Source organism: Carettochelys insculpta, chromosome 3, assembly GCF_033958435.1.
Source record: "Carettochelys insculpta isolate YL-2023 chromosome 3, ASM3395843v1, whole genome shotgun sequence".
NCBI lineage: Eukaryota > Metazoa > Chordata > Testudines > Carettochelyidae > Carettochelys > Carettochelys insculpta.
The window spans coordinates 66720317-66737459 of record NC_134139.1 but is presented as its reverse complement, the minus strand read 5'-3'; the positions used below and the strand labels follow the sequence as shown (position 1 = coordinate 66737459).

The 17143-nt window shown below is 46.0% G+C and overlaps 1 protein-coding gene across 2 annotated transcripts in view; it reads left to right on the top strand.

Moving 5' to 3' along the window:
• Window positions 1–17143, top strand: part of KIF26B (kinesin family member 26B) — a 505176-nt gene that overhangs the window by 398206 nt on the left and 89827 nt on the right. For both annotated transcript variants that reach the window (XM_074990066.1, XM_074990067.1), the window contains 3 exons: window positions 1910–2003; window positions 9967–10229; window positions 15533–15716. In XM_074990066.1, the coding sequence (XP_074846167.1) occupies window positions 1910–2003; window positions 9967–10229; window positions 15533–15716 (541 nt within the window). The remainder of the gene's footprint in view (window positions 1–1909; window positions 2004–9966; window positions 10230–15532; window positions 15717–17143) is intronic.

Genomic DNA, 17143 nt, shown 5'->3' with positions numbered 1-17143 from the left:
CTTAAAACACTGCTAGCTACTAGCAACTTGTCTTCTGTAGGGCTCCTCCTATTGCTAGCAGCTGGGGAGATCTGAACAAAGGTAAGAAAATACTTCCTAGTGAAGACAAAAGGGTGTGTACCTCATTCTTAGGTTCCCATCCATTCCCCCCTCCCCCGCAATAAACTCACCAGCCCACCTGACAGCAGAATTGTAGCAGCCAAAATTCTGTCTAATGGGACTAGTTGACAAAATTCCACTTTTAACAGAAAAAGATAAATAGAATGAAAGGCAAAATGAATCCTATTTTGCAACCACCTTTATCAGATACTGAGTCTCTTCTCTTACCACCTTGGCTTAGTGCAAAGTCTGTTTAGCATAAAAAGGGCAATCTGTCATTTCTCAACCTACAGAACGTTTACAAAGGATCATAGAATCCTAGGGCTGGACTGCACCTCAGGTCATCGAGTCCAGACGCCTACCGGAAGTAGTATCAGCCCCAACTATATCATCCCAGCCAGGAACTTGTCCAGATGGGAATTAAAAACCTCGAGGGATGGAGAATCCACCACCTCTCTTGGCAACGTATTCCAATGCTTCACCACCCGCCTGGTGAAATAGTTTTTCCTAATATCCAACCTACACCTCCAGCTCTATCACTTGAGACCATTGTTGCTTGTTCTGCCATCCGCCACTACGGTGGAACAGCCTCTCTCCATCTTTTTGAAAGCCCCCCATTCAGGAAGTTGAAGGTTGTTATCAAATCACCCCTCACTCTTTTCTTCTGCAATCTAACTAAGCTGAAATCCCTCAGCCTTTCCTAATAGGTCATGTGCTCCAGCCCCTTAATCATTTTTGTTGCTCGTCGCTGGACCTGCTCCTATGCATCCACATCCTTCCTATACTGGGGCTGGGGTGCGGGGAGCGAGAACTAGATGCAGTATTCCAGATGTGGCCTCACCAGTGCTGATTAGAGGGGAATAATAACTTCTCTAGATCTGCTGGAAGTGCTCTTCTTAATGCATCCCAATACACCATTAGCCTTCTTGGATACAAGGGCGCACTGTCGACACATATGCAACCTCTCATCCACTGTAATCCCCAGGTCCTTTTCTGCTGTACTGCTACTTAACCAGCTGGTCCCCAGCCTGTAACTGTGCTTGGGATTCTTCTGTCCCAAATACAGGAGTCTGCACTTGTCCTTATTGAACCTCATCAGGTTACTTTTGGTCCAATTGTCCAATTTATCTAGGTCACTCTGGACCCTGTCGCTACCCTCCAGTGTATCTACCTGTCCCCACAGCTTAGTGTCATCTGCAAATTTGCTGAGGGTTTAATCCATCTCCTCATCCAGATCACTAATAAAGATGTTGAACAGCACTGGTTCTAGAACTGATCCTTGAGGCACTCCACTTGACACCAACTGCCAACCAGATCACAATCCTTTGGGCCCAACTGTCCAGCCAGATTTCTATCTACCTTACAGTCCCTGTATCCAGCCTATACTTCCTTAACTTATGGACAAGCATAGCTTTGCTAAAGTCCAAGTATATCACATCCATTGACTTCCCTATGTCCACAGAGTTAGTTATCTCCTCATAGCAGCTAATCAGATTGGTCAGGCATGAGTTGCCCTTGAATGAAGTCTCTGCCCCTCATGCTGAAATGAATGGAGAAGGGCTTACACAAAGGGAATTCAACTGTCTCACATCCAAATCCTGATCACCTTACTCGTGTGAGTAGTCTCATTAACTTAAGTGGGGCAACTCATATAAGTAAGGCATGCAGGATTGGGCCTGTAAAGATGATGCCACATTGCTAGAGATCAGTAATGATATTTTGGAACTGTCTCAGCCATTAATATATGTGTTGCTGTATTGTTTTTTATTATTAAATACCTTTGTTAATCCCACCTTTCTAACTGTGGCAGGCTGAAGTGTGCGCTGGAACTGTGGCTGAGGTAATCCAGTCAGTGGTGAATGGAGCAGATGGCTGTGTGTTCTGCTTTGGCCATGCCAAACTGGGTTGGTATTGTTACATTTCTTTACACACACAGCAAATTTTCTACTTTAAGTCTTAAGTGATTTTTTATTTTAGGTTAAGGAAAAGAAGAGCTTCTAAACTGCCAGTGTTCTGTGCCATATTATATATATGAAATTGGAACACCTAGTCCGGCATATGTCTTTCTCTGTCAAGTCGTCCCTGCGAGTGCTCCACTTAGGTGTCAGCACATCCTGGTGCCAGAGATTGGAACACTTTTAGAGCAGTGCCCCCCTGCTCACCCCGTGCATGCGTGGGCACTGGATGTCTCGAACCGCCACCAGTCTGAGGAGTGCGCACATGGCAGAGCCCTCCAGTTCCTTTTCTACCATCCTTGGTTGAAGACGGATGCAGAGCAGCTCCTCTCCTTACCTGAAAGAAACATCGGAACTCCTTAGTTAGTCTCCCCCTTTACCTCATAGTTTTTATAGTTACATCTTTATACCTCATTTTTTTCCTCAAAAAAAAAAAAATAAAGGCTCCAGAAGCACACCTCCACATCAGCTGCTGGTAGTTGGCCACATCCTCCCTGACTGAATTGACCTTGTCATCTCTGCCCTTCCTCTTGATTGGGACTCCCCCCTTTTCATGATCCTGCATAGTTAGACCCTCCTCTGGAATCTCCACTACATTGCATCTGACAAAGCAGGTCTTTGCCCACGAAAGCTTATGCTCCAAAATATCTGTTAGTCTATAAGGTGCCACAGGGCTTCTCGATTTTTTTCTCTTCACAATGCCAGGCTCTACAGTGATGAAGAACTGCAATTCATGTAGGGGCTCTGTGCCCATATCCGATGGGCACACCTCCTGCGTAGAATGCCTTGGGGAAACCCATAATGCCAACAAGTGCCCCTGTAGCCTGGGTGTGCCAACAGAGTCACGAAAAGAAAGGGAAGTGCAACAAAAGGTGCTACTCTGGCAAAAGTCCCTATCATTCAGTGACAAGCAAGATGACATATAGGTGCAGAAAAAGCCCCCATATAGGGTAGGTATATCACCCCGCAAAGGCACCCAAGCTACGAGAACTTCAGCAGCATGGTCTCTGTCTGTGATGCCCAAAGCCTCGCGTTCCCTGGAGCCTCCTGTATTGGGTGCCGTGGAGAGACGCAGGTCCTCCTCAGCTAGAAGATCTGAGGGAGAGACCAGACGAGACATGTCAGTGGGTGCCATTGAGGCATCAGCTTCTGAAAAGCTACATCTGCCTCCACTGGCAACACCTACTATGTCTGCCACTGTGCTAGAACAACCTGCACAACAACATAGGGAAGTGCTGTGAAAAACGTGGCATCTCCAAAAATCCCCACAACCATACACAACATCATTAACGTCTTCACCACACTCCGTGGGACAAGGGTATTCTAGCTCCTCACAGAATGCCCCACCCTCTTCTTCACCACCTTCACCTATATCTGACTGTGGTAGCAGACGTAAGAGCCGGCATTCATCAGCCTGTTCATCTCCTTCCTGGCATTCGTATATAGACCATCTTTTTCAACCTCACCCTATCTGGGCCAACCAGCTGTGGCTCTACCCCCATACCAGCTTCCACCACAATGGGGCCCATTGGGTGTATGGCACACATACTGTCCACACGCATCCCATGCTCATCACTTCAGATGCACCACTCCTCAACATCAGTACACACCCAAGCATTCTCCCACAATTTTGGTGCATTCCTCACCTAACAACCCAACCTCTATAATCTCCCAGGCAGCTTCAAATGCGATTGAGGAGTTACCTCACTCAGACGCCAGAGGTTCATCCTGAGGACCCACATCTTGACAGGATGAGGTGATGTTTCAGATCTCCCCCTCTCCTCCTACTGACAATCTGAAGCAATTTCAAGAGCCGTTCATACAGGTAGCCGAATCCCACGATATTACCCTGCAAGAGGTGCAGGATAAACCCTATAGACTACTTATTATATTACAGCCATCTCTGCTTTCTAAAATAGCACTGTCTATTTATGAGGCTCTCCTGGAGCCCTCTGAGGCTCTTTGTTAAAAATCCAGCTTCTAGCCTGCCCACAAATCATAGGGCAGATAGGAAATACTTTGTTCCATCGAGGAACATGGATTTTCTTTTCTCACATCCACAACCAAGCTCACTTTTTGCAGATTCTGTTAATCATAAATCCCAAACCCCACAGTTTAAATCTACCCCGACAGATAAAAAACATAAGTGGTTAGCTTCTTTCAGCTGTAGAGTTTACTCCTCAGCTACACTGCAGTTTCTCATAGCAAACTATACTGCTGTTTTAGCAAATTATGATCACATGAATTATAACAAACTACAAGACTTAGTTCAGGACCTACCAGTTAATGAACGCCCTATCTTGTAGTCTGTTCTTAAAGAGGGTCTCAATTGCAAGGGCTGCGCTCCAGGCAGCTGTGGATGTGGCTGACACGACTGCTAAGGCCGCAGCCACTGCAATAATTATGTGCAGAGTGTCATGGCTACAATCATCTGGCATCCCACGTGAAATCGAAGCAAAGGTGGAAGATCTCCCCTTTGATGGGAAACAGTCATTCTCTAATATTACTGATGATTTTTTACATTCCATGTAAGGTTCCAGAGTGACACTGCACATGTTGGGAATGTATTCTCCACCAGGCAAGAGGCGCAAGTGTACTGCCTACCATGGATCCGGGAAATATAACTGTACCTATTATAGACAACAACACAGGCTGTATGATAACAAGGCCACGCATTGATCCAGCAGGAGGAGGGCACAGCAGGGCCAGTCCTCAACAGTCCATCCTACCTCCCAAAAACAGCAAATTCGAGGGTTTGGTCGAGGGTCTGCTCAACCACCCTACAAGTCTGGTGCATCCTGTGGCTACCTTCCATCATTGTTTGAGGCCCCTTTTACCACCAGTGGACCCAGATCACATTAGACAAATGGGTCTGAGAGATGCTCAGAAAAAGCTGTACAATTCCTTTCACAACCATCCCTCCTACCCATCCCCCAACACTGCAGCAAGGAGTTCTATTCCAAACTATTTCCTTACAACCAAGAAATCAGGGAGATGGAGGCCTAATCGTAGACCTCAGGGAATTGTACAGATTCATCCTCAACTCAAAGTTCAAGAAGGTAACGTTGCAAATTATAATTCCAGCACTAGACAAGGGGGATCAGTTCTCAGTCCTCAGCCTCAGGATGCATACTTCCACCTGACTATCCATCCATCCCACAGGAGGTTCCTCAGATTTGTTGTGTGCTGAGATGATTACCAATAAAGAGTTCTCCCTTTTAGACTCTATTTGGCCCCTCAGGTGTTCTCAAAGACACTCGTGGTAGTCACAACATTCCTCAGAAGGCAAAAATCATAATTTTTTCCTTCCCGACGTGACTGCCTGATCCAGGGTCCCACTTGTCACCAAACTACCCTTATGATAAATACTATCAGGGAATGTTTTTCCTGACTTGGCCTCCTTATAAGCCTGCAAAAGTCCATTTTAAGACCCACACAGAGCATGGAGTTCATTGGAGCCGTGCTATATTCAGTCACCATGAGAGGCTATCTACCGTTACTCCAATTCCAAGCACTCTGCGATCTTGCCCATATAGTCAAACAGGCCCCTCTCACCATGTTTCAGACCTGCCTCTAATTATTGGGGTGCATGGCCGCTACAACATTCGTAGTCCTATTTGCAAGACTGCATATTTGCTGCCTGCAACATTGGCTCACTCGCAATTACACTCCAACCCGTCACAGCTTGACAAAGGGCCTCGCTCTTCCTCCATTGGTACTGCAGTCTCTAGAGTGGTGGGCATCCCCAGTAAACCTCCTCACTAATATACCCTTCCACTGCCCAGATTCTTCCGTGACTATAACAACAGATGCATCACTTGTGGGGTGGGGGGCCCACTGTGGCGTGTCAATACAGGGAACATGGGCCACCATATGAGACACAATATCTTAGAACTTAGGGCCATTTGAAAAGCTTGTGCCCATTTTCTTCTTCTGATAAGAGGCAAAACTATCCATGTCCTCCCGGACAACACACCCGCTAGGTTTTATACCATCCTGCCAGGGGGGTGCCTGATCACACTCTCTATGTGCTGAAACACTCAGATTTTGGAACGGATGCATCAAGAACTGGATAACCCTGACAGCTATGTACATGCCACGAAAACAGAAGATCAGGGCTGACCTGCTGAGCAGGGCCTTCTCGGACTAGCACGAGTGCGAGATCAGTACTGACATACTCCTCTCCATTTTCCACAAATGGGGCTTCTCGACAATAGAGCGCTTTGCAACCCCTCCCAATCACAAGTGTCACAGGGTTTGCTCCAGGGCAGCCCTAGGCAAGAGATCGCAAGGGAATGCCTTCAGAATTCGTTGGACCACCCCTCTTCTCTGTGCCTTTCCTCTGAGCCTGCTGATCGACAGAGTGATCAACAAGATCAGGTCAAATTGGGCCACTGTAATATAAGTAGTCCCAGCCTGGCCCCAACAACTTGGGTTTCCTTACCTGCATTACCTATTGATAAATCAGCCGATCCCTCTTCCGAAGGTGCTGGATCTCCTACCACAGCACCACGGGAGCACATGTCACCTGAATATCAAGGCCCTGACGCTCACAGCATGGCTTCTCCATGGTTCCAAAATGAAAAACTTGCCTGTTCAAACAGGGTCAAACATATCCTCTTAAATAGTCATTCCCTCCACTAGAAGCACTTATAAAGAGAAATGGACGTGCTTTCAACAATGGTGCACAATGCGCAGTTTGCATCCCGATATGGCCCCCATACTTACCTTGCTCAATTACCTCCTGGACCTCAGTGATGCAGAATTCATGTGTTTGTGATTACGGCCTTCCAGGAGTCAGGAGATGGTTCTTCTCTCTTTGCACACCCCATGGTGAAGCATTTCCTAGCAGGGTTACTAAAAGTGCACCCAAACCTGTGCCTCCCCGGTACCACTGTGGGACCTAAATTTAGTGTTAGATACATTTACAAGACTACCACTAGAACCTCTTGCCATGACATCCCTCCTGTATGTTTCTGTGAAGGTGGTTTTCCCAGTGGCCATAACATCCACCGGAAGAATCGGGGAAATTGCAGCCCTCATGGCTTACTCACCTTTCACCATCTTCACCAAGGATGAGGTGATACTTAGGTTGCACCCAAAGTTTCTCCTGCAGGTCATATCTGATTTTCATGTAAACGAGCCTATCTGCATACCTTCTTACTTTCCCAAACCTCATACCTCCTCTAAGGAGGCCATATCACACACTCAATGCAAGGCGTGAGATTGCATTCTACCTTGACACAACTAAATCAGTTAGAAGGTCAGACAGGCTCTTTGTAGGACCTTGTGCAGGAATAGCTGTTTTGGCGCGATGCTTATCCAAGTGGGTTGCAGATTTCACATGCACTGCATACCAGTTCAGAGACAAACAGCCGCCAGATTATTAGGGCCCACTGCACACAGGTGGTGGTCGCAACAACAGCCTTCCTTAGCAATGTCCCTGTAGCTGACATCTGTAGAGCAGCCACTTGGTCTTCACGCCATATGTTTGCATGACATTATGCTTTACAGAAAGGGCCAATAACTCTCACTGCTTTGGCAGATGCCGTTTTGCATCAATCCAGATAAAGACTCCAATAGCCACCTCCTTCAAACAAGTACTGCTACAGATTCACCTAAGTGGAGCACCCGCTGGGACTATTCGACAGAGAAGGAGAAGTTACTCACTTTCATGCAGTAATGATGGTTCTCCAAGATGTGTCTCTGCAGGTGCTCTACGACCCTCCCATCCTCCCCTCTGCTTGGAGTCTGTAGGAACTTCAGCTAGGAAAGGAACAGAGGAGGGCTGTGCCATGCACGCACTCACTCCTCAGAGCAGCAGCGGCTCTAGACGGCCAGTGTGCACGCACGGCATGGGAGGGGTGGGGAGGCACTGCTCTAAAATCGTTCTGATCTCTGGCACCAGGATGCGCCGACACCTGAGTGGAGCATCTGCAGCGACACATCTTGGAGAACCATCATTACTACATGAAAGTGAGTAACTTCTCCTTTCCTTACCTTGTCCTTCTGTCTCATTTGTCCATTATTCTGTTGTTGCACGTTGTCTAAGTCCTGAAATGTGAGGTCTCCAAATCCGCCTCAGCAGCAAGTGTTGCCTTTGTATTGGTTTGTTGATTGCTTTGTACAATGGAAATCTGAACTCTGCCTGCTCCTCTTAGTCACTAGTAAGAAGTTATAATAATGATGATGATTTGTTGATTAATTACCTCATAGTAATCTACAACGTTGTAAAAATATGTTCGCCATTAGAAATCTAACCAAACATTTCACCCGTCTGGGCTGCTTAAAACTGTCTATATTCCATCAAGTAATCAATATTTATGATTTAAAATTTATGCATTGGAAATGGGTGCCTAACTTACATTATACTTTTTGCTGTTCCTTAATGGATGACCCACCTGTTTTGAAGCACTGTCATACGCCTTCAAGGAAACTTCCATTCTTCTGCCAATGGAGAAGTACAGTACGCTGGTTGTCTCCAGTTACCTCCAAAATGGAGGCACCCAGAAATGAGGAACACTTGAAGTATCAGGCTTTCATGACTTGCTTGAAGCCAGAGAGCAATTGAAGGGCAATGTCAGATATAAAATCCTAGTAATAGGTTGACTCTGCCTCACAATTTCCATGTTTTATAGCGAGCTTATCTAGACTGAGACAAAACTATAAAACACATTAGTTGACAATTATCAGAGAGGTAGCCGTGTTAGTCTGTAGCTTCAAGAGCAGCAAGAAGTCTTGTGGCACCTTATAGACTAACAGGTATTTCGTAGCATAAGCTTTCGTGGGCAAAGACCTGCTTCACCCCTCCCTCCAACTCATGCATCTGATGTAGTGGGTCTTTGCCCACGAAAGTTTATGCTCCAAAATATCTGTTAGTTTATAAGGTGCCACAAGACTTCTTGTCGTTCTATTAATTGTCAAGGTGTAGTTGCTTCATTAATTGCCTTCCCCATCATCCCCACATCTACAGACACGCAAAGACAGTTTCACAAAGAGTTGTAAAGTCTACAGATCTCTTGCTGCACTAATCTTTATACCATTTGATTCCACTTATGTCCATAATTCATTAAATGAAATAAGGTTTTAAAAAAGTCACAATAAATTGCCTAGAATGTATGCATATTGATAGAATCATGTGACAGCGATATAAAAAACCAAAAATGAGGAAGAATATGAAACTTGCCTATGTGCATGTCTGCTTTCAATTAACAGATGTTTTTAAAGAGACTGGCCTGCACCAAAATCCGAGTTCCAAAAAATACCAAACGTAGGGAATGTTTTGATCCAGATGAAAACTCCACATCATGGGCCCACCCCTGGACCAGATTGCTTTATATACCTAGTTTCTGCTCAGTGTAGCTAGAAAGAGAATACAGAAAAGAAGCCAGATGCAGCTCCCTCATCCAACAGCCAGTTCTATATCAGTTCCAGCCCAGCATCTTAGAGAACCACCTACAGGCTGCTCTAATGTATGTTGGCTACTAACACCCCCATCTCCTCCCAGAAGATCATTTCCAAATTACGGATTGTTGGAGCGCATGACACTCAGCCACCCTACCGAACATGCCCTCTACGCTATTGGCTGCAGAGTGGGGTGTCTGGGCCAGATATATGCCAGCTAAGGATTCCTTGAATGTTAAGGGGAATCTCCATGTAGGAAGATGTGGCTGCTTTTCAGCCCCATTATTGTAGGCGAATGCTGCAGTGAACTGGATCACAGATCTGAATGTAGCCTAGCATTTTTAAATGCTGCCATTTGCCCTTTGTTTCTGTGTTTCTCCTTTCGTCTGTGTTTTTCCTTTAGTGAAGGACATTGTTTTTCTGAGCCTGTGCAGAATAATGCCACTTGACAGAAAGCACTGAATGCACCGAGTGTAATTTAATTTTCTTTCTCCCTCCTACTTGACAGGAAAATCATATACCATGATTGGTAAGGATGATTCCATGCAGAACCTTGGCATAATCCCCTGTGCCATCTCCTGGCTCTTCAAGCTGATCAACGAACGGAAAGAGAAGACAGGGGCCCGTTTCTCAGTCCGGATTTCTGCAGTAGAAGTGTGGGGAAAAGAAGAAAATCTGAGGGACTTACTGTCGGAAGTAGCTACAGGCAGCCTTCAGGATGGGCAGTCGCCGGGTGTCTACCTTTGTGAGGACCCAATTTGTGGCATGCAGGTGAATGTAACATTTATTTTAAATGGAAACTGATTTCGAGCAATGTGATATTTTGGTTTGAAACAGTTCAATTCTCCTCAGTAAATGCTGGCAAGCAACAATTGTCCCATACACACACATACAATATTTTTATCCTTGATCAGGCCCGCCAACAGGGAGCACAAAGTGGGCAGTTGTCCCCAGGCCATTTGGAAATGCCTCGGAGAGCTGTGCCACTGGTCTCTGCGTGGTGGGAAGAGGACAGGGCTGACTGCCCTAAGCTCCACCCCTTCTGCTCTTGGTCCCACCCCTTCTTGGGGCTGAGACCTCCCCCCCCGCACCCCACCTTGTCCCCAGGCCTGCAGCTGCTGTCAGCATGCTGTCCAGAGTAACTGAAGTTTCCAGATAAGTAAAGAAAGAAAAATGCTTCTTGAGAACCTATTCAAGTTTGATTGAAGGGTATACGCTTATATATTTTGATGTGTGACAGCTGTGCTGGCAGTTTTTGTTTTAAGAACTATAAAGCCTGAACTTTTTGATTCTCATAGTCTGTTATTAAATAACTATTGTCTGATCGCTCCCTAATTTCCTGCAGCTGTGAAAATCTAAATTTGTGAAAATTAAAAAATGCTTAAAAAGAAACCTTGATATTATTCATCACACTTATAACAAAAAGTTATATGAGATTCTTCCAAGCCTAGTGATGTTTTTCTGAACTATGAGACGATAGAACTCGAATTTAAGAACGCCTCAAAGCATAAACTTTGTAGACTTGTATGTGTTTACTTTGAAATGTGCAAGAGCTTTATGACCTACAGCTGTGGGGCCATATGCTTTCCTGGCCTCATATTTGTACCTCCAATGTTACTGATGGTGACCAGGGGTTCATGTTTGCAATAAAATTTGAAAACATTCAGAGCAAACAAAATTCACCTCTTGCCGCGCTTAAAGAGAGAGAGAGAGAGAGAAAGGAGCTGTGACCACTCGTTTGTGAAATAACAAGCTAAAATATTTATACTGTTGCACAAATAACTGTAGGCCATGTATATGGCTGTATACCTCTCTGTAAACTGTATTATTTATAGCACTGGCATTTACAGTGTTGTAGGAAATATTAATAGCTACCTATTAATTGTTGCCAAGAAATAATACTAGAGCTGGGCAAGCCAAGAATAACTCTTAACTCTCTGTAGCCTTGGCGAGTCAGCAAGAACACCTAAGTGGTCTGAAAAAAGAAACTTGTCCACCTCACAGACAGTGTTCCCTGTAAGCTGAGCACTTGGCAGCTGCCCAGGAGAGATTCAGGTGCTGCCTGGCTGATTAGCAAAATGTCAACAGCCACCCATAGTGAGCAGCATGTGTTTCTATTGATGCTGCACATCCTCACATGCATTGGTGCACATAATAAAATTTATTCTGCCCATGGATTGAAAAAGACAGAAGGAACACTGCTGTCAGAAAAACAGACCTCCCCTGTAGCATAGGGATCAGCTCTCTGAATTACCAACACCCGTGCCACATCGTTTATGTATGTATAGTTATGGATTAACAATTTGCTGTCTTCTAGGTCTAAAAAATCATAATTGTAAATGGGAAATAATCATTTAGTGGGTATGTTTCCAGTGGAGTCATGCAGGGCTGGTTCTTGGCCCAAAGCTATGCAATATTTCTAACACTGACATGGAAGAAAACAGTCATCACAGCTCAAGACACTAACTTTGGGGAAATGGTAAATGATGAAGTGAGGCCACTGACATTGCTCCGGATCATTCTGTAGGCTGGTTCCAATCAAATGCTGGGCTTTTTACTATGGCTAAATGCAAACATGTACATGGGAACATGGGGGACTCTTAGGCTAGGTCTAGACTGAGGGGTTTTGTCAGCAAAATGGCTGTTTTGTCTAAAAAATCTGTGGAGTGTCCGGATTCCCAAGGGTGTTCTGTCGACGGGAAGTCAACAGCACGCAGCACTTTTGTAGACAGCTGCACCCTGCTTGCCACGTGGGAGAACTCCTGAGTTGGCAGAAATCTGACGACAAAAAGCTGGTCTGGATATTCCGGGGGGGCGGGTGGGGCGTGGGGCAGCGCTTCTGTTGGCAAATAGGGGTTCTGGAACACTGGACAGCTCAGTCTGCTGTGCTTCTGGTTGGCTGTTTTGCCAGTAGAGTGGCCAGGCAGTCCAGCCTCTCTCTGTCAACAGAATAGTTCGCTCTTTCAGTCCACCGTGCAGTCTGTCTGCGATCTGTCGACAGAAGTTTTGTCAGAAGAGATCTTACAATAAAAACTTCTGTCAACAAATTGCTGTAATCTAGACATAACCTGAGAGAAGCTGAACATGAATTCCCAATGTGATGCTATGGGCGAAAGGGAGAATATGTATAGGAGAATCACAAGTATGAGTAGAGAAACTATTCTAACTCTGTATTGGACACTGGTGTGATGGCTGTTGGATCCTGCATCCAGTTCTGGTGCTCACCATTCAACAATGGTATTGATTAAGTGCAGAAAACAGCTATGAAAATGATTCAAAAATGAGAAAATGTGCCTGATAGTGAGTCTCAAAGAGCTTAATCTATTTAACCAAGAGAAGGTTAAGCGGTGGTTTGATTACAGTCTATAAGTGTCTGCTTGAATTACAGGTATTTAATTCTGGCCTCTTCAGTCTAGCAGAGAACGATATAATAAAAAGCAATGGTGAGAAATTCAGATTTGGAAATAAAGTGCACATTTTTGACAGTGAGAGTATTTAACCACTGGACAAATAAACCATGGCTGTTGTGGATTCTCCATGTCTGACCATTTTTAATTCAAGATTGGATGTTTCTCTAAAAGCTGTGCACAAGGGGTTACTGCGAGAAGTTCTGCAGCCCATGTACACAAGGTCAGACTAGCTCAGTGATTCTCACAATGTAGGTCAGGAACACAAAGTGGATTGCAACCCTGTCTGGCATCAGGGGTACCTTAGACTTGCAGGGACCTGGGGTCAAAGCCCAAGACCTGGAGACAAAGCAGAAGTCCAAAGGCTTCAGCCCTGGGCATCAGGTCGCAGATTGGAGTCCACCTCTCTGGAATTGAAATTCTTGGACTTTGGCTTTGGCCCCCTTACCCCGGGTGGGGCTCAGGTGGGCTCAGGCTTCGGTCCCCTCCTCCTGGTGTCAAGTAGTAATTTTTGTAGTCAGAAGGGGACACCTCTGGAGTATCGTGTCAAGTTCTGGTCCCCACAGTGCAGAAAGGATGTGGCTGCATTGGAACGGGTCCAGCAGAGGGTCAGTGAAAATGATTAGGGGGCTGCAGCACATGACCTACGAGGAGCCACTGAGGGTTTGGGTTTATTTAGTTTGCAGAAGAGAAGAGTGAGGGTCAATTAGATATCAGGCTTCAGCTTCCTGAAAGGGGGGGCTCTTACGAGGCTGGAGAGAGGCTGTTCTCAGTTGTGGCGGATGGCAGAACAAGGAGCAGTGCTCTGAAGTTACAGAGTGGGAGGTGTAGGTTGTATATTAGGAAAACTATTTCACCAGGAGGGTGGTGAAGCACTGGAAAGAGGTGGCAGAATCTCCACCCCTGGAGGTTTTTAAGTCCCAGCTTGACAAAGTCCTGACTGGGATGATTTAGTTAGGGTTGATCCTGCTTTAGGCAGGGGGCTGGACTAGATGACCTGCTAAGGTCCCTTCCAGCCCTAGGATTCTGTGATTATAAGGGGGTCATGGTGCAGTGAAGTTTGAGAGCCCCTGCATTAGATGACCACAATAGTCCTTTTGGCCTTGGAATCTGTGGATCTATGAATGTCATATTTCATCATCCCATGACACTCCTCCAGACTTAATGTTAGGTGACATAAAGCACACACACATACCTCACATGATCAGGGTTAATAATATCACACTTCATGCTGGCTGTCAGTTTTGTGGAGATAAGTGCCGTTTATGGTCCCAAAACTGGAGGCCGTGGCTGAGGTGCAGCAAGCGTGTTTGTACGTGCATGATGTGTGCTGTTTCAGCTAATGGATTGCCTCTGCCCAGCTTGTGGGGGGAAGACCTATGTGTGCTTCCTGTCCTTCATGCTCTTCCTCCACCTCTCACAAGGGCTAAGTATCATCTACTGCTCCCTCCTCAGTCCCTGTCACATCAGCAATAGCTTGCCCCACCCATCTGCCCCTGTCAGCAGTGCTGGCCGGGTCCAGAGAAGGGGGTACTCAGGTGAGCTCTAGATGATGACACTGTGCCTCTCTGAAGGGCAGTCCAGCTCAGAAGTCTCCCTGGTGTGTTGAGAGGTGTTCCCTGCTGTTGCAAGGCCTTTAAGCACCATTGTGGTGGGAAGCAGAAGTCAGGGCAACCCCGACAGCCCCTGAATAATGGACGCTCAACTCTGCTTTGTGTGGTCCCTTCAGCAGCCATAGCACAGGTCGCAGGGATGAATCTACTCAATGGCTCTCAATGGTTCTAGCTTCTCCCCAGTGTGAGTTTATCATTTATCACAGCCCTCTCAGATGTCTCACTGATGGGGATGCAAAAACAGCACTTCCACGTGGCTGACATCTGGGATTTCTTTTTGAAAAAACAAACTGAATACATAGAAGAGCCTTTGCCCATTAGTGATCCCTGCTTCCGGCTGTGTGACTGAAAAGCATTGTGTTTTTCTATATTAATTTTTGCATAAATATGGGCTGCTGCCGAAGCACTGCTTTCTCTTGTGTACTTTGGGGCCTAAGTGCAGAGAGAGAGGAAAACAAGATGAGGAACTTGGCATGTACAATATGTTTAAAAAAAAAAGACACATGAATTTATATCCCTGCTACAGTGGTTCATTTCTGTGTTAAATCTCAAAAGTGGATAATGCTGTAATCCACTTTAGCAAAGCAAACATCTTGGTAATGCCTGTTAGCTGACATCTCTGAAACTGAATGGCAATAAACTGCAAACATTGGTGGTTAAAAACCAACTGCGAGTCTAAGGTAACGTGATATGTAACATGGATTAAGATTCAGGAAAGTAGTGCAACAGGGACATTTACACACATCCTTCTATCCCCTGAGGAGTGTGTCTAGTTCTTATATTTTCATATAACTGCAGCCAAAGGTACAGCAGTTAGGTACAGCCATATATCCTCAGGCAAAAGTCTTGACGTGGCAATCTGTCTTCTGAAGTGTCCAGTAGTAGCCATGCTCAGTGACAGGACGGCAGAACCACAGGTCTGTCCTAGGATCGCAATCCCTTGTGCCTTGTCAGTTTGATTTAGCTGTACTTAGGCTTCCGGGGGATTGAGAATGTTGTATGCTAGTGGTGAAATCCATCAGGGCTGATTTATCTGCTTTCCCCTGGCTTGCAGCTTCAGAACCAGAGTGAGCTCCGCGCCCCCACTGCGGAGAAAGCTGCTTTCTTCCTCGATGCCGCGATTGCCGCCCGCCGAAGCAGCCAGCGAGACTGTGATGAAGAGGATCACAGGAACTCTCACATGCTCTTCACTCTGCACATCTACCAGTACCGGATGGAGAAGAGCGGCAAAGGTGGAAGTACGTTGTCCTGTTTCCTTCTAGTTCCCCACCATGTGCAATTATATACACCAGGTTCCTCAAAAACACTAAGGGCCACATTGTTTCCGGGCGTACATTAGCTGATTAGCTTCCACCCAATGAAAACAGAGCTGTGCCAGTTTATGCCTGCAGAGCCTTCGGCCTCATACACGGAGCACACGTCATTGTTTTGAGATGTTATATTATCTGTTGGCCCAGCCCACTGATGGGGAATCAAAGAGGGCAGTTGCCCTTCAGTCTGGCATTTCAAAGGGGTTCAGAGCACTGGCCACCTCCACTTCTGAAGTAGCAGCACAGCTCTGACAGAGTGTGGGTGGGAGGCCCCAGTGCTGACTGCCCTAAACCTCACCTCTCCTGCCCATGGTGGGGTGGGAAGCCTGGACCCCCCCTCCCAACTTGCCTCCAGGCCCATGATGGCCATTGACCTTGCTGCTTTTGGCTAATCAGTTAGCTTTGTGGTGTGAAATAGCAGAGGGTTTTTTACATCTAAATGAAAAACACTATCAGCTTTGTCTTTAATTGTTGCGTTTATTAGGAGCCTCCAGTCAGAGCCTAAGGATCAAAAGACCATGGAAAGTGAAGGTTCTTCTCATCAGTAGGAGGCAGCCTTCCTGGCCAGAAGTCCTGGAACTAGAGGAGTGGGGAGGGTGCAGGCACACCCCTTGACTTGAAGGGGTCTCCATTATATACAGTGTGGTTCCGCAGTTCTCAGCACTCCCACTATACAAATTGTTCCAGCCCCAGTCCACAGTCGATGGAGTAAGAAGTGAGTGTGTGAAAGGTAGAATTGGCAGTGTCTTCTCTGTAGCAGATGAACAATATAATCCAGTCTGTAGAGCTGGTGACTCACACAGCCTCTGTCTGATTTCACTGCCTTGGGGCACTGAGTGACGGGGTTTCATTCCTGCCTTTGCTGTGACCTTGGGACCTTAGCTTACATCCAGCTCCTCAAAGATCTTGAGGCACCTGGAGTCCTGATTGCAGAGGGAGTGAGGCATCTGTGGGGATCTGAGCCTAAGATTCCTTTTGCATCAGTTTTCTATCTGTAAATAGAAGATAAGAATATTTCTTTCTCCAACATGGCCCTGTACACTGATAAACTTTGTAGGGCAGGGACTGTTTCTTCTGATGTATTTCCATAGTGCCTAGCACAATAAGGTCAAAATCTCAGGCCCTCTAGATGTTCCTGTAAAACAAGTAATGTTTAGATTGTGAATTTCTTTGATTCAGGGACTGCTTCTTGATATGTGTTGGTACAGTGCTTGGCCCCCTGAGGGCACGCTCTTGGTTGGGAGCATTGCTCTAACACAAATGGTAAATAAACCATTCTTGCTCAGGAAAAATTCCCGTTGATTTTGATGGACTGTGGACTTCTGGCTCGGGCCCGGTTTTCTTATTTTGTAAAT